This window comes from Pagrus pagrus (assembly GCF_965226575.1).
Source record: "Pagrus pagrus genome assembly, chromosome: 21".
In the NCBI taxonomy this organism is placed as follows: domain Eukaryota; kingdom Metazoa; phylum Chordata; class Actinopteri; order Spariformes; family Sparidae; genus Pagrus; species Pagrus pagrus.
This window is the reverse complement of record NC_140208.1, coordinates 13,270,771-13,294,628: the sequence shown is the minus strand read 5'-3', so window position 1 is coordinate 13,294,628 and position 23,858 is coordinate 13,270,771. Positions and strand designations below refer to the sequence as shown.

General features: G+C 41.6%; 3 protein-coding genes across 5 annotated transcripts; all 3 read left to right on the top strand.

Moving 5' to 3' along the window:
• The first annotated feature begins 2,559 nt into the window (after positions 1 to 2,559).
• On the top strand, positions 2,560 to 13,726 carry LOC311250509 (protein FAM117A-like). Its single transcript, XM_084342242.1, has 8 exons — positions 2,560 to 3,311; positions 4,558 to 4,703; positions 5,430 to 5,537; positions 5,908 to 6,027; positions 7,138 to 7,266; positions 7,386 to 7,563; positions 8,467 to 8,638; positions 12,032 to 13,726. Exons 1-8 carry the CDS (start codon positions 3,188 to 3,190, stop codon positions 12,312 to 12,314), a joined length of 1,260 nt encoding a protein of 419 aa, XP_084198368.1. The 5' UTR covers positions 2,560 to 3,187; the 3' UTR covers positions 12,315 to 13,726.
• Positions 13,727 to 14,507: 781 nt separating this feature from the next.
• Positions 14,508 to 16,969, top strand: ndufa4b (NDUFA4 mitochondrial complex associated b). Its single transcript, XM_084341416.1, has 4 exons — positions 14,508 to 14,679; positions 16,215 to 16,303; positions 16,401 to 16,461; positions 16,654 to 16,969. Exons 1-4 carry the CDS (start codon positions 14,629 to 14,631, stop codon positions 16,708 to 16,710), a joined length of 258 nt encoding a protein of 85 aa, XP_084197542.1. The 5' UTR covers positions 14,508 to 14,628; the 3' UTR covers positions 16,711 to 16,969.
• Positions 16,970 to 17,701: 732 nt separating this feature from the next.
• cenpt (centromere protein T) lies at positions 17,702 to 23,843 on the top strand. Of its 3 annotated transcripts, none has more exons than XM_084343292.1 (13): positions 17,702 to 18,128; positions 18,428 to 18,548; positions 18,631 to 18,775; positions 18,862 to 18,955; positions 19,078 to 19,214; positions 19,328 to 19,382; positions 19,543 to 19,679; positions 20,126 to 21,211; positions 21,446 to 21,736; positions 21,837 to 21,936; positions 22,118 to 22,288; positions 22,384 to 22,488; positions 23,329 to 23,843. In XM_084343292.1, the coding sequence occupies exons 1-13, from the start codon at positions 18,043 to 18,045 to the stop codon at positions 23,456 to 23,458; spliced, it is 2,658 nt and encodes an 885-aa protein (XP_084199418.1). In that variant the 5' UTR covers positions 17,702 to 18,042; the 3' UTR covers positions 23,459 to 23,843. The 3 variants fall into 3 exon arrangements, with proteins under 3 accessions (XP_084199418.1, XP_084199416.1, XP_084199417.1); XM_084343290.1 differs by having other exon boundaries at positions 17,745 to 18,128; positions 21,446 to 21,751; XM_084343291.1 differs by having other exon boundaries at positions 17,749 to 18,128; positions 21,446 to 21,751; positions 22,121 to 22,288.
• Positions 23,844 to 23,858: the final 15 nt, after the last annotated feature.

Genomic DNA, 23,858 nt, shown 5'->3' with positions numbered 1-23,858 from the left:
TAGCATGACTGTAGACTCTCAGGCTTGTTTAGCTAAGCTAGCAGTGTGCTGTATGTCATCCACCACTTCAGTCAAGACTGAAATACCTCAACAGCTATATAGATGAATCGCCATTAAATGTATTGCATGGGACATCCATGGTCACCAGAGGGTAAATCCTTATGTATTTGGTGATTCCCTGATTTTCATACAGCACTGCTAGCAGGTCAAACTTTCTCTAATCCAGTCAAATATCACCTACAACACCTACAAGATCAGTTGGCAAAACTCTTCGTATCTTTGTATGGTTCCCAGATGATGTATCTTAATAACTTGATCAGTAGTTTAGTGATTTATGTTCAAACACCAGCATAAGTAACATTTAAATTGGCCTCAGCTGTACTCTTAGTGTTAACTAGCACATGTTAGCTTGCTAAAACTAAACTAAGGTGCAAAACATGGTAAATGTTGCATACCTGCTAAACATCTGCATGTTAGTGTAGTTGCTGTGAGGATATTATCGTGATGTTGTTAGCATTTAGCTCAAAGCACTGGCGTGCCTACAAGTACAGCTTCATAGAGCTGTTAGCGTGGCTGTAGGCTCATTATTTGCCCCCACATTTACATTCAACTATATCCTACTTCTGCAAGTCATTTTAATTTAAATTTGGCCGCTCAGACACTGCTAACTGTGTCGGTTTATTACAAACCTGATCTGGCACAAAAGAATGAATGAAATAAGTAGCTGACATCACTGCCATTTCATTCACTGTAGGTCCAAGAAACCCAACATGCGCTCTTCCACCCCGTGCCGGGTCACTTTTCGTTTTCATTTATCCCCTTTGTAGCCTAACTTTGTAAAGCGTGACATCGTCTCTCTTCTCTTGAAATGGCTTACGTGAGGTCATAGGTGAGGATCATTCATTCATTAACACAGACAAATACACAGAGCTTAAACAAACAGCTGCTGAAGGTCCTTTGGTAAACGTTTGAAATGCATTATGCAGGAGACACATTCCAGATCGACATACTGTCCAATTATCTGCTTGGCTGTAAAATGAATGGATGCCGCAGGGTTGTGAAAAGTTGGGTTGAGTTATCTGGCTTTGTCTTTGGCTGTTTTGTGACGGTGACATCAATTGTTGGGGTGGAGTTGCGGTAGATAGATGAGCAGGCTGCTGGACACATGGTTCAGCACTTCACCCCCCTGTGATAAAGCACATTCACTCCCATTCTGGTGTGCCAGACACACGAGCGTGTTATCTAAGCATGTGCCGACGTCTCCTGTAAGTTAGAGCACATTTAGGGTCAGTTTGGTTCGGGTGAGTGGGACACTGCCCCTAAAAGTGCGTGCCATGTTATCTCTACGCTGTACTCTTGTTCAACCACTGGCACTCCCTTTTACACAGTCAAGACATTTATCTCCCACAATGCACACTGTCTCACACATGCACACACACCACCCAAAACCACTTCACAGTCCACCCAGATGGTGTGCACACACCCAGCTGGGCTGATAGTGTGATGAAATAATCAGCATACAAATGAATGAATGAATATTATTGTAATTAACATTATAATTTAGAGGATTTTCTACATTTTCCGTATTTGCTACAGCGTTGTACAAATTAGATCATATTTTTCCTACTATTAGGTATCCAATGATTTCTATTCATTTTGCACGGTATGAAAACACGTGTTTGTATTTGTACTGTTTTATATGCGTTATTGAGTTTTATATTTTATTTATAGGCCCATCTATAGACAGGCGTTGTAAATTAGCATTGGCTATAAATGCTGTGGTGTGTGTGGCATCAGTCTATACTACATACTTACCCCTATACAAATAAACGTTAAATAAATAAATATATAAAATCTAATATTTAGCCGACTCCTAAAAATGGCTTTGTGCTTCGTGTGATCCATCACAGCGAAACATCAAGTCCTCATTAATATTTGTCAAATCACATTATGGTATGAGGTAATGCAGTGTTGACTTTTTCAAATCAATCTGTTCTTATATATTGCATCACCAAACAACGAGAATGTTACACTAAGACAAATTGAATGTGGACTTTATGCTTACTTGGATGGATTACACCAATTAATCAAGCTTCAGGAGCCTGCACAGCAATTTTCTTGCTGTACTTAAATTAATATAAACCAGTGAAGGTGTGGAGAATACATCTAAGAATCTCAAATTGTGCAGCATACATTTCAAAATGGTCAGCAAAAATGTCAAAATGAGCAGGTATGGCCCTTTAAATACATGTGCAACAAGTCTAAACATGAAACGGTGAGCTCCAAAAGCTTCAACCTTTAACTGAGTTTTAAAAAAAATAGTTATAACCGTCAATTTTAAGACTTTAAAAGCAAAAATGTTGTATTTTAATGGCGTAAAATCAGTTAACGTGAGATATGAATTGGGGGCGGGGACAGCAACAGTCGTTGTCCGGGGTTTGACGGATTGATAGCGGATCGTCCAATAGGATTGAAGTCAGTGGCTCAACCGACCAATCAAAAGTGAGCTCGCGAGCCGGGCCTGCCTCCCCATATAATTAAACCCACACCAGCGTGGTGGTCCAACTGTTTGGAGTTTTGCGTTGTAACGAGAAGACCGAGGGGAAAAGTACTGTGACCACCTCGCAACTCTCCGGGGCCAACAAAACGAGCTCCAGCCCGAACAACGACAATGAAATACACCTTAATGTTTTCTCAGACGACGTAGGAGTTGACGTTAAAGTGACTTTTTGAAACTGGAGCCGCTTCCTTGTTCGACAACCTGGTGAAATATCTCAACATCCTCACAAAGAAACTTTTGCTTGCTAGGCTGCTAACTCGCACACACAAGCCAGAGAGAGAGAGAGAGAGAGAGAGAGAGAGAAAAAAGTATGATCATCGGCGAAAACTTCACCTCAGGCTGCTAATAACGACTCATCCGTCGAGCTAAGTGTCTCTGGTAGTTGTATTTTCTTGGAAATGGCTTTCTGAATGACTCAAGACTGAATTTTGTAACGGTTTTTTGAGTAGTCATCATCATCATCAGCAGCAGCAGCAGTAGTGGAGGAAGGGTTGCAGCTGGTAGCTCAGCCAGCCACCACCAGTGTTTCTCCACACAGCGCCCCCGGATCTCCAGCAGGCACCACATCCAGTAACTGCCTTCAGCTAGTTTAGGAAGGTGACTGGTCCTAGATTTGTTGCTGGAAAGATGTCTGGCCGAGGTGGAGTGGGGCAGATCCGGGGAGCCACTTTGGGTCCACAGCCCCTCAAGGCTACTATTCCCTATCAGCTGGCCAGCAAGCCTCGACCTCTACGGAGGGATGGAAAGTCAGGTATGAGCTCAACACCTGTCAGATACATGGATCATATATATGAATACATGTGTGTAGACTTGAGATGTTAGACAATATAAAGAATGGGTAATGTGAATTTTAAAATACAGCCTTACATGGCTTCAAACCAGTCATATACATCTTTAAATGTCCCCTTTAAAGCTAATTTATTAGTTTCAAATGTATAGATTATCCATTATAGATTACCCATTAAAGCCCCAGTGTTTAGGAAACATCCGTAGCACCATCCAGGCATTTAAAGGAAGTCACTGCTGCTTCTCTATCTATAATCATTGTGAAAGGGATGTGTTAAATAGTTTTTGATGTACATTTGGTTGTCATACTATCACTGGAATGTAATAATAAATAATAAAAATGAAAAATTTAATATAATTAATAGAAAAATATTATGTTTAAGTATAGTACGCCTGGACAATATAGTAAAAAATAGTCATATTTAGATTTTTTTTGACAGATTATGATTACGATATGATTCACAGTTAGTGGAAATGATTATTTTTGCATCATAAAACCAAACGAACATATTTTCTTACATCTGGAGATCCATATTGGTTGTTCTGGGCATCTCTGAAACACTACAGCACTTCTTTATAATGCTGTTTTGTCCCACATTAATCCCAGCCCCGATTTTGATAATATTTTGAATAATCGTGCAGCTTAAAACATATATTACATAGCAGCTACTGTTACACAAATGTATTTATAGCTGTCACGAATGCTTATTTTTCTTATTTTTCTCATCAGTTAATCTGGCAAATACTTTGTCTAGTAATCTAATATCATAAAATCATGAAAAATGCCGTTTAGAAATTCTCGGAGCCCAAGGTGACGTCTTAAACTGTTAGCTTTCAACCCAAAGATATTCAGTTTACATCAAATCTGACAAAAACAGGAAGTCTTCACATTTGAATGGCGAGAGCAAGCAATTTATTTTTTCTTCAAAGAAAGGACTAAAACTAATAAGTTGTTGGACGTGAATTCTCTGTCAATCCTTTTAGTTCTAGATGTTGTTAATGGAGACCAAAGCAACTTGAGCACTTTATAACAGCATTATTGTTTATAACATTAGTATTATGTAGGTTAAAATAGTGATTAAGTCTCATATAAGAACTCAAAGCTGTAACCGATTCAAAATTCTGCCACCAGCTGATGCTTACATCATAAATGCCAGTATAATTTAATCTGTTGCTGCATGTTCAATAAAAAAGTTGTCTGCGTCCGACAGCCGGAAAGGCCAAACCGCACCAGCTGAGCTCTGGCATGAGGCGGACAGTGTCTCTAGACGCCATCGTCGGGCCGTACCTGCAGGGACACTGGCCCAAAGAACTGGAGGGCCAGAGCAGCCTGTGTCGCAAGGACAAGTCCACCCAGGTCAGCTCCGGATGAAGAACGTTCCCTCAGTCCTAACATAATAATGCTGGCCATTTTGAATCAGAGCTGTTTTGTCAGACAGAAATGAATGGAATGCTTTACTTTACCACACATGCACCATATTAAGTTTTAATGTTTTTAAATCATTAATGTGCCAATGTAGTGGTGTGTTTGTTTGTGGGGCAGATGGGGTCGGCTCATGTTTGGAGATAAGTTCACAGTTTTTGAAGATAAAGAAGTTGCTTGGAGACAGAGGGAGGGACTGTCCGGTGCTTGCATAGCTATTACCGAGTGAGAACCGCAGCCATGAGAACAGTCCCCGAAGTCAGCTGATGAGGCCGTTTCAGCTGCACCCATCCTCTCTGCTCTGTGTGTGCAGGCCCTCGCCACGGCTCTCTGGTTGCCCACATCCTCCCCCCTTCTTTTTGTTTTTCAGTTTCTCCTGCTCTTTCGCTCTTCTAAGTGAGAAGAGAGACTAGTGGGTGTGGATGGTGTGATGTGGTTGCAGATCAACCTTTGAGCATGACAAGCTGTGCTAAGTGTGCAACTTCTGGCAAATATGTGTGAAGTCCTGATGTAATGCGCGACTTAAACACGAGTTTCCACTCGTAGATTTTAACACCATCACAAGGCGGCCTCGGGCTAAAACTTGAATATGTGTTTATTATGCACACATGTTCCTATTTGAAGAGTATTAGTTCTCACGGTTGCTTTCTTCCTCCCCAGACACCAGACTCGTGGTCAGATAAGTCCCAAAGCAGGAGAGGCAGTAGCAGCAGCAGCAGCAGCCACAAACGATCAGCCTCTTGGGGCAGCGCTGAGAATCTGCAAGAGGTGAATCTCTGCATGTTTTGCTCAACATGTGTGTTTGTAAAAACCAGGCTTGCCAAACTGGATGTTTTCTTTTTTTGTATGTTTGTATCAAAGAAGGCAAGCTCTTGAAAAAAGGCCTGACTCAATTATTTCGACAGCATTGAGCAACAGGAGACCAAATGATCTCATCTGTACAGAAACTTCCCCTTTCTCTCAAGAGCCTCACTACTCATCACATCTATGATCTGATCCATCAAAACAATCAAATTATTACCACTAAAAATGTCTCTAACATGATCTTGTTGTAAAGTGTGTGACATGTCTAAGTTTTAAGGACTTCCTCTGTGTGTGTGCAGGCTGATTGACTGACAGTAACCTCTGTTCATTGCAGATCGCTAAGCTAAAACAACAGCTGCAGCAACAGCGCAGCAAACCTGCAGTCTCAGGGGGACATGAGAAAGAGCGCCAGCGTGGCTATCCTCAGGGGAGCTGCAGCCTAGGAACTACTCAGGTACCTTAGCATCATCACCAAACATACGCACACTGCTTACTTCATACATGCATGTGTGAACACACTCACACAGTGAAGTCAACAAAGACAACAGATGTATAATATATTTTTCATAAGTCCAGATATCAGTGATTATATTCATCAAAGTGAACTGAATGGTTCAGCTCCTTGCAGGAAGTGAATGAAATAAAACGCCGAAGCAACAGGAAGACCACTACATCACGTTGCTTCTGCTTTTCAGAGCGAAATACGTAGTTCTGCTTTCCACTACAGCTGGTCTGCACCGTCTTGTTGCGTGGTGCCACACTCCACTGGGCTGAGGTGGTTTCAGACTCAAGTGTGTCGAAATGTCGAGCGGGTGTGACCTGATTTCTACCTGAAAATGTTTCAGTCAGGACCTGCACACATTTCAATTGTAGATAATCATAGAGGAACCTGGTGAACTTGAGTGATTTCTCAATCATGTGCTGCTTCAATATTTTAACTCTGAACTCACATAATCTTGGTAACTTGCTGACTGAATAGTTTGTTGCTCCACTCACTGCTAAACAGAACTGAATTGGGAAAATGTAATTTTCTTCAAGTTCACTTTAGACGAGAAATAATCTGCAGAAGACCTTAAACCTGGACTCTCTGCTGCCAGTAGGGCCTCATTCCAGACATTGATTTGAGTATAAATGCTTTTAACTTTACTGTAATTGTATGTGTTTATTACTCTTGTATTTATTTTTTTATATTTTATAATTGATTATACTTACTCAGTTTTTTATTTACTCCCTATCATGTTTATCATTTTAATTTTAAGCCATAAAACATTGTTGTTTTTGTTTAATTGTAAATGAAGTTACCTTTTTTAACGGTTTTTCAAAATAAGATAAAGTAAAACAACTCAAATTTAATACTTGACTCATTTAGATCGTCATAGGTGTGCTTCATGTCTTGTTTTAGTACTAAAAACAGACTTTATTTTTGTAGCGCTCCTCACAATAAGAGGAAACAAGAAAAACAGACAAGAGAACTGCAAATACAAGAACCGTCTGATCTGTTTGAAGTTGCTTCTCAGGAGGAACGAAGCCTAAATTCCTTTTTAACTTGTTTTCGTGTCTTCAGACGCAGCCAATTCCCATCCCCCTCGCTCCCCTGTCTACGCTGGTCCCTCGACTGCGCTGCAGTGTGGAGGGCCTCAACCAGGAGCTGGAAGGCGTGTTCATCTGCCAGCCACCGCATCCTCAGCACAGGGTAACTGTCACCTCCACACAGCATACACATATGAAGAGATTCGGGGGTTGTTTTCTTCATTAAGAAGGTGGCTGACGTTAATGACGCAGGTTAAAGACAGTTGTTTCCTGTCTTGTCAGCTTCTCGAGGTTCCAGACGGACATCGGGCTCCCGTCCCTCCACAGAGCTGCAGCAGCGGATCTCAGAGTGACCCCATCACCGCACCCCTGTCCTCCTCCTCCTCACCCAGCTCCCCTCCCACCTACATCTCCACTTCCCCACCCAGCTCTGAAGATGCACCTCTGGATCTGCACCAAGGTGAGTTTCTAAGTGTCCCTGCAGTGCGTTTGTACAGTCCACTGTAAATCATGCACCTGGAAGTTCCTGTTTTAAGTCAGATGTCAGCACATAAACCAAGTGTAAGATTAGTAATAGAGATTACCAGAAAACAAAAGGGCAAGTGGACTGCTGTGTGATATTAACACCTGTTGCAGCCACTTGATGCATAACCTTAATCGTAAAACCACAGTCACACTTCTCAGATTTCTCACAGGGGATTGAGCTCACGCTAACCAACATGATGCTTTCACACCTAAACAGGAGATTAGATCTTAAAGCCATGTAGTAGCATATTAGCAGGTACAGGTGTATTTGTTTTAATGTGTCTTGTCTTCATGTCTGTTATGTTTAAACACAGAGTTACAAGGAATTGCACCACCTTATCCCTGTTTTACACCAATCAGACACATAATTAGCCGCAACAAGACACACATTTTCTGGGATATATTTTCCTAACATGCCAGAATGAAAATCTATGTTTGTACATTGATCCCCATATTATTATTGCAAAAACTGTATATGCTTTATCAAGTACTGTTTTGCTCATTTTATTCTGCTTCAATAATAATGCATTATAATTGTTGAGCAGCTTTCAAAGCATAGTGACAAAGTGTTTCACAACAGCAAAATAAAAACAGAATCCTAATATTAAAGTTAGGTTAAATAAAGTATGCAATACACTATATTCTAAAATGTATTTACTTTCCGCAGGAGATGATATAAAAAACAAATGATTTAATATATTGAGAACAGTTCAGTGTAACTGTCTCAGTGAGTAATGTGTGCATATTAAGATATCGCTGTAAATGTTCAGAGGTTTTGTGTATAAAATCTCTTTGCAGTATGTTGACTTATGACTTATCTTTTCCCTCCTGTTTTCAGGTTTGACAGATGGTGCAGAGATGTCTCTCCTGTCTCCGTTCTCCTCGCAGAATGAGGCGGACCTCTCCCTGCCTCTGCTGATGTCGTCCTCCCCAGGACCAAACAAAAGTTGCTGCTTCCAGAGAGAGCCTCCAGAGGGCTGCGAGAAGGTCCGAGTCTGGGAGGAAACTGGGTACGTTTGTTATGCATCTGAACAGAACTTCCCTCTCATGTTTGCTCTGAACACTTACAGTAGTTACCAGCTTTAAGGAGATGTTAAGAGCACTCCACCCATTTAGCACTGCACTCCTGTAACATTGTCTGACTCACAGTGGACAGTTTTATTAAACTTGTAGTCTTCAGACCCAACCGATCATTTATCGGACCACGCACAGCATCTCTGGAGCCACAAAAGGCTTCATAAATCTCTTTTCCACATATGTAGTTGCACTATCCACGGCCTGCAAGCAGACTTTGATGTGTAAAATCGGTTAACTTCCCCTTTAACTAGAAATGTTACCCAGTATTATTTAGGCGTTTTTCATACCTCTACACTGAGAAATATCTAATAATAAAGGGCTTTCTGGAGTGAAGTGAGTGTTCATAAGACAGTTTAATTGGACGAATATAGTGTATAAAATCAAAGTGAGTCAGTGTGTGAATGCCCTCTGGTGGTGGTCTCACTCTGTCCTCATGCAATGACAAAGTACTTACCCTTCCATTTATGCTTTATGTAGAGCTGCAACAGTATGACAACCAATTGATTAGTTGTCAACTATTATATTAATAACAAACTATTTTGATCATTTTTTAAAGATAAAAAGTGACCTTGACTCTATTTCTGCTTTTACATGGAACCTGATATTCCCATTATAATCAGTCTAAAAGCCAAAACAGTATAAAAATGCGCCGAGACAGATCAAATATGCGGCGAGGAAGAGGAATGCATGATTATCACACAGCTGTTCTGATTAAATTCATTGTTGCATGTTAACACCAGACCCTAATAATCCCATCCCATGTAAACGGTTGACCCAAACTCTTCAATCATAATATTTCGAAATAAAGAAATATTGTCCATGTAAACTGAATATCGTTTGGTAGTGAACAAAACAAAAAATGTGAAGACTTCCTCTTCAGTTTTGGGAAACACTGACACGTTTTTCACTGCTAGAACTAGTTCGGTCAAGGTCAGACCTTAAGTACGTCCTCTTTCTTTTACATTACTCAACAAACTTTTGTAAACAACCTTCAGAGAGTCACAGAAGGGTTTTGGTCAAGGTTAAGTAAAAAATATTAATCTTAAAGTTACTTATTAACAGAACTCGAGGAGAATAAATAATTTAGTGATGTACCCTTCCTTAATTCTTGTCCCCACCCTGACTGCCACCACACTACTGTGTGATAAAGTACTGCCTGTCCTTGAGCCCTTCCTTCTTTTTTACTCAACCTGTATATTGTCATGTGAACTCTGGGTGCAATACTTCTGTGAAAGCTGCAACTAACTGCAATAACGGTCATAATTTTGCCTTTCCCCCTCCTATCTGTAATTGGTAATATCTTGGAGTCTTAAGTAGAGTAAAGCCAGGCACACAAGTGATCATGGGTAATGAGGAGTGACCATTTTAAAGGAGACATATTATGCTCATTTCTGCTTGTTGACATGGGTCCTTGATGTCTAAATGGACTGATAGTAACATGCTTTGGTCGAAAAAACCGAAGGATTGAGCACAGCAGGGTTGTTTACACACCAGTTTCACAGCCCTGCTCTCAGCGGCCGGATTCTGACTTTTTTTTCATTATGTTAATGAGCTACTGCGTGCGCTGCCCACTTCTTCCTGCCGACCGGAAGACGTGAGGACGGCATCGCGGGACCATGGCAACAAGCGCTACACAGCAACTTTCAATAAAGTTGAGAGAAAAAAAAACGAAAAAAAAAAAACAACAACAACAACGAGCAATACACAGCGCGGCGCAGCTTTTCAGTGTCCGTGCCTGCATATAACTGATAGTAGCACAGCAGACATGTAGCAGGTAGCCCCTGTCTCCGGCTCCAAAACAAAGTAGTGATTGCTTTACTGCAGATAATGTTTTGGTGCTCTCAGGTCTCTCATGCCAGCAGCTAACACTACAGGCTGTAGCATTAGCTGTACCGTTAGCTGTAGCCTACAGCTAACGCTACGGCTAACGCTACACACGTATTACATGTATACCAACACACAGAAAAACGGTCAGAGGACAGTCTCCCAGAGCCATGACATCTGCCAAACTACAGCAGCTCCTCGGGCTGTCACACAGTCAGCAGTGCATCAGACAAGACACGCTTCTAGAAGTTTGCTTACACACTGTCCTTTAGCACAACATGCTAATGAATGAACGTAGCTCACTAGCTGTGAATAACAGACCAGTTCATACCGTTTCCTCTGCATGTTCACCGCGGAACAGCAGCTAAACGTCCGCGAACAACTGACACACACAACTGAGACGATGTCACCCCGTCTCCTCTGTTTGTTCACCGCCGAGCAGCAGCTCACTGTCCGCGAACAACTGAGACATTTCACCCCGTCTCCTCCCCATGTTCACGGCCGAGCAGTGGTTCACCGGCCGGTTAGAAGCGATAAAATTTCAATATCCTAATTCATTGTCTCAATTCACCGTCATGTTTTAAAAGAGTGTTGATATGACAAATAAACGTTTCGTATCATTAACATTATCGTGAATCCTCCGGCCTGTAAGCCCAACGTTGATAACTTCACATGTAATGTTGGCTCAGCCTCATATTTACACCCACGGTTAGCGTTAGCTCATGTGCTAAACGGCCAAAGTAACACAAACTACACTGTTTTTTAAATACTTACAGTTCCATCACTGACAGCGGGTATGGATCCATCTTTCAAGGGACAATCTCGTTGCCAGTCCAGCGTTGTACTGACCCTGGCTGCTGAAACAGTCCGGGGTGAAGTGACTGGCACAGACCATAACGCTTCTGCTCACTGAAGCTGGGACCCTGATAAATAAAAAGTAGCCTCTTCGCTCTGATATCCTCTTTGGTAGGAGCGATGTAGCGAAACATGAGGATCCGTGCATCCGACGACAGAGCAGCAGTGCTTGGCTTTCGGGTTGTACATGGTAGCGGTCAGGCTGTCGCGTACAAGTTAGCGAGGGGAAAAAATGGCGGATCCTCGTTCAGGTAGCTGGCGTAATGTGGGAGGAGATACGCAAAGAGTATGCAAATCACCCGGACTGTTACGTCACAATCCGGGTGAAATCCAAACGGCTCGTTTAGAGACTCAATATCTGACTTTGCCAGGTACAAAATATTGACTTAGTTGTCAAAACTCATGCTTAGGGGGTGGGGAGGCACTCCGGATACGCAAATATACATACTAAAGCAAGGAAAAAGTCAGTTTTGCATAATATGTCCCCTTTAAGATTATTTGTAAAGGAGAAGTGTTCTTATATTTTAATATATACACTGACGGTTGCTAAAAAATGGTGGACATGCTGTAACCAAATTGCATTTCGTACACTCTGAGTCGTACTAGTTTCAGTAGTTTCTTACAGCCCCTTTCCTCTCTTGCTGCAGCACTCCACACCATCTGAAGCCAGCCCTCATCTCCTCCTGCCCAGACCCCAACAAGGTCAACTTCACCCCCCACGGGGGCTCCGCCTTCTGCCCCGTCAGCCTCCTCAAGCCCCTGCTCCCCTCCATGGACCTGTTGTTCCGCAGCCTCACCATCTCTCCAACAGGAAGTTGCTCGAGCCAGGGTACGAGCTCCTGCCAGGCGACATCCTCCTCCGCTCCTGCAGACCCTCCTGCCACCGCTGCTGTGATGGGAGAGAGCTCAGGGGAGGGCCTCGCCTTCTGATCGCAGAGAGCGTAACGCAAATATTTCAGTTGTCTGGGACAGATGTGTTGATGTTGCTTTATTTTACGGAAGGACCATTCCATTAAAATAATCTTATGTTAAAAAAATAATAATATTGATAAAAAGAGTATCGTATCCAATGGATCTACTTCATGATTTTTGGGTTTCCGGGCATTGTGACATTCCTAAATTATGGCCATTTTTTTGTCCTTTCATAATCCAAAGATTTATTTTTGGCCAAGCACGAGTGTGAGAGACTTCTCACTCATTCTACTCTTTAACTCTATCTGAGACGGGGTTCGTCGGATGACTGTCTGCCTCAATCGCTGCACATTTTTTCCCCAAAGAAGCCATGACATACACTTATCAATACTGGTTTTTAAACTCTTTCCAAAATGTTAGAAGTCTCGGTCGCATAAGAAAGAAAAAAAAAAAACCCTTCTCATAAAAGTTTGTTTTTAAGTATTCAAAGATATTTATCTACAACTCACCTTTTACCTAACCTGACCCTGCACCTGTCACTGGTATAAGAAGCATGACAAATCAGTTGGGTACTTTTTATTTACCTGATTAAAGGAAAAAACTCATGAAATCACATTTTGATTGAAGGGAACTTGTTGGACTTGGGTAGCATCGATACCTAAAGGCTTCAGCTCTTGCATTCCTGCTTTAAATATGTACATATGTTATTTTTGTCTTGCAAAAAAAAGTTACTTGTTATGGATAAAAACCTGTTATTCCTTGACTCTTTAGATGTGTGCTTGATGGTCTAGTTTCTAGTTTTGAGGTCTCACAGCCTAGTTGACTACCTAACCAGTTTTAGTGGTGTAGATTTGTCATCGTTAATGTTTTTCTTCTGCCAAGCTGACAAGTTGATGTTCAGATTTAGAGTTTTATTTCTGGTAGACATGTTTGCACAAATTGAACTGCAACTTTTTGAGTCGCGATTCTTATTTTTATATTCACTTTTGTACTTTAAGAGTAGTAATGTGTATTTTCTACATCTTTTTTCTACATCAATTACCTGCAACATAAGCTAAAAAAAAAAAAAGAAAACCCTGTTCCTTTTTAGTTTTCTTCTGTCGGTGTGATTGAGGCAGTTGTTACACGAGATACTGTATCGGGTGGATTTTTATGCACTTCCAGGAGAGGGTTTTATACGTTAGTCCTGGGTTTATTGTCTCTGACAGGAGTTTTGTTTATGTGTGTGCACGTGGATGGAAAGTTAACTAGTGCATCGTTTAACTAGTCTACTTCTCCTAGTTTTAGTATCCTGAAATACTGATGTAATGAAACATTGTCTTTTCCCAAAAAAAGCCTCAATTTCAATGTTTTCTGAATCAGTGTGGATGCTGTGGACGTGCTGTTATCTCAGGTTCTGTGTTCTGTCCACATAAATATATGATTGATTACATTGTTGTCTTTGTGTTTTTTCTTTGCACTGGACAGTAACAGCCATTTCAACATGCAACTTTATCTCTGGGAAACTACCGCTGACATTTTTCACTATTTTCTGGTATTCTGTAGACGGAATGATAAAGAAAATAATTTTAATTTCCTCCCAACATTGTTACATGAACAGAGTTAACTATTTACTGCAACTCTTATCTGTTTTTAGCGCTTTGAATTATGCCATTCAAACAGTTTATAGATATTAAAAGAAGAGTCATTTTCTCTTGTTGTAGGTCAGATTAGTGCCGCTTTGGATATTTGTCGTAGGCACATTTTACAGTTATGTGACAAAAGCAAGGAAAATCAATGAAAAGATACTGTATGTATGTGATGGAGGCAGGATATTAAATTAAAATCGTTACTGACCAAAATGACATTAGGGCACTGAAACAAACGTCTATCAGTCAAAGTCAACTTCAAACTGTTTTACTTTGTTTATATGTGGCGGACCCTGCCACCTTTCTAGCTTCAAACAGTGTTCTGGGGACCTTACTTTCCTCTGAGAACAGCTTGTTTATTCAGTTATGGAGAAAATAAATATTTCTGAGTTTGTATTATTGTAAATATTAAAATTCTGAGTTTAAATGTTCTCTCCAAAACTACATAGTGCTACATAGCTCCAGCCTACACGAGGAGTCTGCTTGAACAGCTGCTGTACAGTACATGACATACTGTACAGCCCATGCAGCGGATATACAGCTGTTGTCGTCGCGCCGTGTGATTGGTTGGCAGCAGAGTAGGTGGTGTGTACTTCACTGCACGTCCAGGCCTGGAGGAAACAGCACGAGAAGCTCCGCAGAAGCGCGCATTTTTCTTTCACCGGCACATTTAACGGACTCCGTCAGCGGGAGGATTGTCCACCATGTCGTCCATGCTTGGGATAGTCGCCAAACAGCTCAAGAGCCATCCAGCTGTAAGTCCTGAATGCTGAAACATGTCATGTTGTCTCTTAACGTGTGAACGACCTGATGACATTGAAGGCGCTGCGTGCGGAGGACGCGCTCCCGCTCCCCCAAATCTCACCCTAATTATCTGGCGCGTGATCAGTTATTATAAAGCTTATTATAATTATAATTAATGTAATGTTTGGGAGATGTTACAGTGTGTGGGAGATTATTTTATGATATGTTCATAACAGAAATGTGTAATAAGCCGCATATTTCGGATGAAATGGACGATAAAAGCAGTTTTACACTATTAAATAGATCCTAGTCTTTAATTTATCTTTAATCTTCCTGTCATTATTACCCATGTTCATGTAGAGGCTTTTATTTGTGCTCTGTCACCCTCTAATCTTCAACACGGGGTTATTCTTTCTCTTTTCTTTCTCGGCATCTTCAATAAAAAATGACACCACCTGCTCCGACGCGGATGGATACATAAAATAATAGAGCTAATTGGCATGTTTAAAGGTTTGAGATATCGGCTGTGATGGGAAGGAGAGAAATAGTTCCTCTACAGGGGGCACACTCATGTCCACACAGCCATGCCTGCTGGTCGCCGCTGCACGTACAGTATCAGCTGTATGTTTCTATACTGGCATGACTCAGGCCTGAGCAATGCATGGAGAGAGTGTTTATCCAAGGGCGAGGGGGTGAGGCGGTTTGCTTTACGGCAGCCTCCATATTAATAGATCACTGGGTACTACACTGTGTACCTTCCCTATAGGTGAAGCGGTCCGTTATTGTCACAGTTATGGTACAGGACACTATATAGTATATGTATATATATATATAAGCCTTAGACTGACGCTTCACATTGTAGCTGAGCAGCTAAAACACTGGTTCCCTCCCCGGCAAGGTGTCATGAGACTAATCTCAGGGGTCAAGAGGGACATGATATGATAGGCCTATGACGCTCTTATCCTCTTTTTTCTTGGGAAGTACCGGATAGACTCTGCCTCGGAAATGAGTCAAATAAAACAATCAGTCTCTGGCTGAACATGGTAGGAAGACCCAGGGACGTTTTAAAGGAAAAGTTCACCCCAAAATGAAACTACAGTCATTATCTATTGATCCCAATGCAGATGGAAAGTCAGGTGAAGGTAGAGGTAGTCCATTTCTGGAGCTTCACAGCATTGTCCTAAATAACTGGAGTGGATGGGGGTAGTACTGTATGTAGTCACAGTATGTAGCTAATCAATTTGTGATCGCTGGAGACTTGCGTTACGCCAGACGAGCTGTATGGAGCCATTTTATGTTTTAAAACTAGTCCCCATCTACTTCAGCTGTTTAGGAGAATGCTGCAACTCTGTTTTGTTGTGAAGCTCCAGAAATGTTTTGTGGACTACAACACTTCACCTGACTCTCCATCAGCATGAGGGTGAGAAGATAATGACTGAATTTAAACTTTTGGGTGAACTTATCCTTTAAGGTGTCAAAGCCAAAAAGGTTTAGAAGTAATATGAAGAATATCTAAATTGAACCCTGCATTGTGACTCTCCACCAGCTTATCCCCCTCTTCATCTTCATCGGTGGAGGGGCCACCATGAGCGCGATGTACCTGGGTCGGCTGGCTCTGAAGAACCCTGATGTCTCGTAAGTCTCCGACGAACCTGAGGAAGCATAAACTGTGTGAGCGTCTGTTGAAGAATCACTGTTTGTGATCAATTTCTTCACATTTTCTCTCCCTCAGATGGGATCGCAAGAACAACCCCGAGCCCTGGAACAACTTGCAGCCCAACCAGCAGTACAAGGTACGAGCTTTTAACTACTTTTGGCACAAATAACTTTTTACATATTTCTCTTTGCAGCTCTTTGGTCACATTTAAAATGAAAGCATATTTCTGTGAAGGACAGGCCATATCTCTTGTCTTATCATGCCTCAAAGTCCACCTTGCCTCCCTCACACTGACTCTGTACATGTGTTTGTGTGTGCTCGTCTCCAGCTTTTCAAAGTGAACATGGACTACTCCAAGCTGAAGAAGGACGGGCCCGATTTCTAAGCCACCGCTGACGCTGTCGTCGGTGTGATGAGCCTTTTGCACTTTTTGCCAAACACAAGTCAAAACCCTTGACGCTGAACACATTTTAAATTACATGCTGTGTACTGCGCTCAGTCGGTCAGTTCATTTCCAGTGGGAAGTGGAGAGGGATCATTCACTCATCAATGACTGTATGAATAAAACAGGCAACCACCTGTTTTACCAATTCATGAATTTATTTTTGTCTCTGTTGTAAATTATTAAAACCATTTTAATCACACACGTGTCACTTGAATGTGTCTTTTTCACAAATGTTAAAGCCTCACTTGAGCATACTTTAGTTGTTTGCTGATAAAATGAGTCTTTTCCCTTTGTTGAACTAACCAGTAGTTGTAAATACACATCCGGGTGAGCTCAGAAAACCACAGGAACATTTTTCAGCCCCTTTAAGAAATTGCTGTGAGCAATGAGCTCTTAATTTAGGGGAAATCCAGTCATTTCCTGTCACGTATCAAGGTTGTACAGTCTGTGGAGAATACATTCATGCCGGAGAGCACCGAATGAAAACTGCAGCTGCTGTGATTTATTATAGTCCATGTTGGAGACATTGCAGCAGGTCAGGAGACGTGACTCATTCTATTTTTGATAAACCCCTTTTTATATCAATAAACATTGGCCACACAGGGAAGATCTGACCACATGTCCCTTTCTTTAATGGCATTAAAAACATTTAGTGTACCAAATTGTCTCACCCAGAATATAACTTAACATGGACATATTTGATCTATCTATCTATCTATTTAATTTACCTTGGGTGCATTCATCTTGTTCACCCGTAATCTCTCTTTATATGTGGTGATTGTGTTATTTTAATTCTGCTCTCCACTTTTTCATGTTAACGATCTCAAGTTAAAGCTGTTATTCCTTTTTTAACCAGCAGAGTGTGCTGTTACAGTAAATTGAAAAATAGTTCTGCCCAGATTTCTCAGTTGGTGGCGCTAGCGCTCTGATTTGTGGCAATCCACCATTTAAATCAAACAGTAGAAGAAGAAACCGTCTTCTCGCGAGGTTTCACTTAAAAATAACGCGGGACTGTATGTGGTATGAATCCGTTGAAAGCGACTACGTCTGCGGTTAAATAGGGGTAAAACAATGATTACCTGGATACAACCTGTGATAAATGACACCACCCTCAGTTAAGCTACGTTTGATGGAGTTAGTGTTCGTTGGAAAAATCGTCTAATTATAAAAAAGGCCGCGAATTAACAAGGTTAACGCTACTGTTTACTCTTCGCAAACGTTTGTTAGCTAGCTAACATCAGCTCACCAGCTGACTGTCTGCTCGCCTACTAAATGGATCTTACTGAGGACTTGTCTGCTCGGGTCCTGCTGAAAAATATCCTCAGCACCGAGCCACCTAGGACTCCCATCACCCGCAGGTACTTCAACAGCACATTAACATTTATGAACTTTTTCTGGGACAAAACTAATTCAAATTATTTGTGTTTCAAGCGTCAGTTAACGCTAGCTAAGGTAATGCTAACGTTACACATCCTCGTTTGGGCTTGGACTTAAAGTTGGTTGATTATGTTAAACAAACAAATCTCTTCTATCTATCTATCTATCTATCTCTTATAAAAAGTCTATAAGTAGCCCACACACCTGACACAAGAGGTGTCAAGTTGCTTCAGTTTGTCAATGACTTTATTTCCAGTTTTGAGTGCTGTCTTGTCTTTAGTGCCTCCACAGCACCGAGTACCAGCGCAACCAGGCGCAGCAGCAGAGGAGGTAACAAAGATGCTGTTCCCCAAACTCCACAGGACATGCTGAGGCGCAGCATGAGACATAAAATACGTGAGGTGAGGAAGACAAACAGAGTCAATGCTGGTGATGGACATGTTGTTGTGTCTCTTAAAACTCACCCATCCACCTTCTTTCCAGAGTATAACGAGGAAATCTCTGCCTGCTACAAAAAGGAGGACCACCTCAGTCGTGCTCAAAAAGATAAACACACCTGGCCCAGCCTCGATGCTGTTTGATGATGGGGACACACCGAGGCACATACTCAAGAACATCCTGCTGACAGGTGAGTGTATGGGCCTGCCTGTATTCACACACCATGCTGCAGCTGTTTGTTGTCCTGCTAATCATGTCATGTTTCATGTGATTCAGAGCCTGTGAGGTCCCCTGTGGTTCATGAGAGAGCTGAAACAGAAGAGCCACAGCCGTCTTCAGCCAACTCCAGCAATACCAGCAAACGTCCGAGGTTAGCACCGTGTGTAACTGAATTGATGTAGACTTGCAGTCTCTCCTGCTAGACCGACTGTTGAGTATCTGGCTAGATGTTGCTGTGTATTTATTACAGGTTTGTATTTGCTTCACTTTCAGCATTGAGCTGTCAGGGTTGGACTTGCCTGATGTAACTATTGGCAACGCTACAAGTATCGTGAAGGGACTGAGCAGAAAGAGACCCCGCCGGAGCCTTAATGTAACAGCTTTTGAGAAGCGTCTTAAAGGTGGAGAAGGTAAGGTTAAAGCCACCACTGATGGGCTTCACTGCGTTAACTGGATTTTGTAGGATCTTAAGGATGGTTAGTATTGTGAATTAATATATTTACATTGCTGCTTGTGCTTACAGATGTTGAAGAGGAGATCGAAGAGGCAGTAGACGAGCAGTCATCGCTTTCTTTAAGGTAATCTGCATTAAAAAAAAGAAAAAATGGTTGACACATCAGGAATTGTCTGATCTCTTTGTGTTTTTTCCAAAGCAATTTGCTAACTTTTTACAATGTTAATAAGTGATTAGATAGCTATGTGGCTTGTCCAATCTGTTTCTTTTCTTTTTTTTGGCAGTTCCACTTCCCTGAGTTTAAAAACTCCCTTTGTGGATGTTCGGACAGAGCGAAAGCGCCTGCAGAGAAGAGTTTCTAACCGACGAAAAATCACGGAGGAAGAATTTGGTGCTGCTGTGAATAAAAGGCAGATGGGAGGTGATTATGATGATTGTAACTAAATGTTTCCTTTTCATTCCATGTGTGATCAGATATGTAACAAGTAATTTTTTTTTAACTATTTAAACTGTAAAATGTCATTAACCAGAAGATGGTTTGTTTGTTTTTTGCAGAAAACCATAAATTAATCATTTAAATTATATTTCTTCCAGGGATCGATTCATTGACTTAAAGTTTCAAGGCTAGACCAGACTACTTTAAACTTAAAATTGTCCCTCTCCCGATTAGGCTGACCTGTTGTGGAGTATATTTGAATGTAAATGTTATATTCCAGCACAGAAGGTTGAAGGAAGCTCTTGTTTTTAAGAGAGGAGAAGAACACTGTAGTATGTATGTGAGTCATTTGCAGCTGCTGTCCTCAGTTGTTGTCGCTAAGTCTCTTTTTTTGTCCTTCGTGGTTTTGTCTCTCCCTTCTTGTCTCTCAGAGGTGAGCACCTTCGTCGAGCAGGGTCACAGTGAGACCGCCTTCTCTGAGGGCTTCACTATGGGTTTCAGCAAACTCAGCGAACCCGACATCACCACTGATATCGTCCACTGTAACACGGCTCTCTACGCCCAGCCTGATTCCAACTTTTCCATCGTTGCAACTCAGGACAAACCCACGGTGATGGCGTCTCAGCTTCAGAGACAGATGATAGAGGAGGAGGAGCTGATGGAAGCGGAGCAGAACATGCCGGGGGAAGTGGGTTCATTGTATTTGTTCCCAACTGAAGAGGTAGTGGAAGAACTTCAGATTGAAGAAAGTTCTTCTCGATCTCTGTCCAAGGATGATGCAGGCGCGGCAGAATCTCCAAAGGAGGAAAGAAAGAGTGCAGCTCATGGTCAACATGAAGATGCTGCAGCCATGTTGCAACCTGAGAGAGAGGAGGAGGGCACTAGTGAAAGGGATGATGGAGCCGAGTCTGAGGGAGACGAGAACAGAGTGGAAGCTCGAACCGAAGAGGAGAATGAAGAGGATGGTTTAGCCGACTCTCAAACTGAGGAAGATGACGAAGAAGGTGGAGTTGATTCCCAGCCTGAAGAAGATGTTGCAGCCAGGTCTCAGTCTGAGGAAGAGGAAGTTGCACCAGAATCTCAAATAGAAGAAGAAGGAGAAGGTACGGTTGACTCTCAAACAGAAGATGAAGATGAAGAAGAAGAAGGTGGAGTTGAATCCCAGCCTGAAGAGGATGTTGCAACCAGGTCTCAGTCTGAGGAAGAGGAGGTTATACCGGACTCTCAAACCGAAGAAGAGAGTGCAGTCGACTCTCAAACTCAAGAATTAGGTGCTGTTGAGGAAGAGGGAGACATAGAATATCAGAGTGGTCAAGAGGATCCTGCAGAGGGGGGTTTGGCTGACTCTCAAGCCGAAGATGAGCATGATGGGAAGCCGGAGGAGGAAGATGGTGAGCAGGCATCAGAACAGCTGGACCCTGACTTTGAACACATCAGTCGCAGAGCTCATTACTCTGCGGGCGGAGTCCTGCTGGTTAGAGAAGCAGAGGGGGATTTGTCAGACGCCACAGAGGCAGGTGAGGACGTCAGAAAAAACATTTCCCTGTGGACATAAGGGCTGTAACCAACAATTGTATTTATTATTGATACATCTGTTGTTTCGATGAATGGGTTTTTTAGTTGATAAGAAAATAGGCCTGTAGTTTATGAATAGTTGTCTGGTTGATATTAAATCTGTTCCACTGACTCATTTCAAAGTGTTTTAAAGTGAAAGTACTTGTTAACAACCACGTGTTGATATGTGCATGTAGGATGGTCTGATGGCAAGTCCAAAGCACACAGTGCTGTTGATGTACACAGCAGCCTGGAAATGGGAAGCCACGAGAGCGGTCAGCATCATACTGAGATCCCTGACGTGGCTGAGTCCTCTTCTCAAGGACAGACGGATGCTTCTGGTGCAGAGGCCGAGCACGACGCTGATAAAGAGAACTCCTTGCGTCTGTCTGTTGAACACAGCGGACACTTATATGATGATTCACCTGAAGAAGAAGCTGCTCAGGACTCTGCTGAACAGGAGGAAGAATGGGAGGATGGAGACGATGGTGAGGAGGATGAAGGTCAGCCTCTCTTTGTGTCTTTTTTTATGTAAAAAAAAAGTTTGGTAAAAATAAAACACACTGTTTTCTTTTATAAAACCTTCAGAGGTCCCCAGCAAGACTCCAGCATTTGTCAGAGAGAAAAGGAAGTTTTTTCAGCCTGATCCTCTCGCCTCACCTTCTGTTCTGAAGGATGTTCAAGCAAGGCAAGTTGCATCTCAAACATCCCTTCAATTTTTAATCAATACTTTATGTCCAATGTCAAATACAGTTTTAAAAAGGAAATTTCTAACTTTTAACTGTCTGGAAGGCAACAGAAGGTTTGATTGATTATGCAGATCTTGATCTTCAATGTTACTGACAAGTTCTTCTTGTGTGTTTTGCCAGCAGTAGCACAGGTGAAGGTTTGCCTGCACCTAAACCAAAAAAGCAGGTGAGAAAGAGGACAGCGGCCGCTAAAAAGAAAGGAGGCCTCCCTAAGAGCTACCTTATGAATGTGTTCAAGCACTTTGCCAAAACGAAGGTCTCTGCAGACGTGTACCCTGTTCTACAGGAAACGTGAGTTACTAAATTGACCGCTAATTTTGTTTTGCACTGTAAAAGCTTTCACTCTCTGTACTGTACACACTGACCTCATTGTTATATACTGACAGGATGGATAAATTCTTCGAGCGGATGGCAGAGGACTTGGAGACGTACGCTCTTCATGCAAAGAGAAAAACCATAGAGGTTGAAGATGCTGAACTTCTGTTGAAAAGGTAGGAGGCTTGTGTGCTCGAGTGAGTTTGCATGCTGTTCTCAGACGGCAATAATGACTTTCTGCGATCAAAAGTTTTTAACATGACAAGAAACACATCCCATAAAAAGTTCTTTTAAACTTTATTTAGAAAAGACAGTTGGAGAAAGATTTGTTTTATGGCCACACTGATTGGTTGCCATGCCTTGGATCAATGAATAGCATGAATATTAGTAAACTGTATGTTCTTTAGCTTTTAAATTTCCCACTATGTTAACCAGCTAGTTGCTAACTGTGTCTGTCTGCTGCTTGGTGGTTGACAAGTATTGCACAGTGAGTTTTAGAGGTATTTGAAAAGTTGTGGAGCCCTAAAACCTAAACACTGAGCTAAAAGACGCTATAAAGCTCCGTAAAGCTGAAGGAAACTACAGATACAGTGATAGCTCCATGTTGTCTCAAGCAAAACAAACCCTTTAATATTTCACAGATTCAGGTGACCAATTGTTAATAGAAAATATTAATCAGAGCAGCTTTAACAAAACAAAAATAAAAAGCCTTTTAAAAAACTCAAATGCAGCAAATACATTTAGTTCCACTCGCATCAATTCACAATGAAAAAGAGCAAGAATTACAGACAAATAGTGTGAAGACAGAAGAAAACAACAGGCTAACTTCACATTATCGACCTCTAGATGGCAGCCTTGTGCTCCATGTTCAGTCTGAAGAAAAGCTCAGGAGAGAGTAATTGAAATATGCAACGTTGATCAATGAGAGCATAGATCTTGCCTGCATTATAAATAAAAATGCTTGACACTTAATTACTTACATTAAACTTACCCGGTGTGTTTTATGCACTCTGCAGGCAGGGTTACATCAATGACAAGGTGCCGGTGGAAGTGCTTATTGAAAAACATCTTCGTATGGACCAGCGCAAGCTTCTGATCCCCATTGCAACCAGTGGAAATGTTGTTATTCCTAAAAAGCGGAGATGATTTAATTATTTATTTTTTGTTTAATCTGGTTTCTTGTCTTGAACAACTGATGTCTCAATGTAATGTTGATTACCAGAATATAAGGATATCTGTAAATGTGTAAATATTTGTGTATTCTTGACTAAGACTTCAGTTTTGTTTGTGACGTCTGTATAGCCCTCATCTTTGTATTTCTTATCTGTATTAATATGCTGTGTGGGGTCGAGTGTGAGTATAGAGATGTAACTGGCTGTTTGACAACAGTACTTTGTCTTTATCACGTAAGATGACATCAGTATGTCTCAACTTTCACTGTCTTTTTATGCATACACTTTCTTTTCTGAAACAGAAAATGATGTACAGACTTGTCAAACTAATAAACCGTGAAATAAATTTCTCTTTCATATTTCTGTGCTGGATT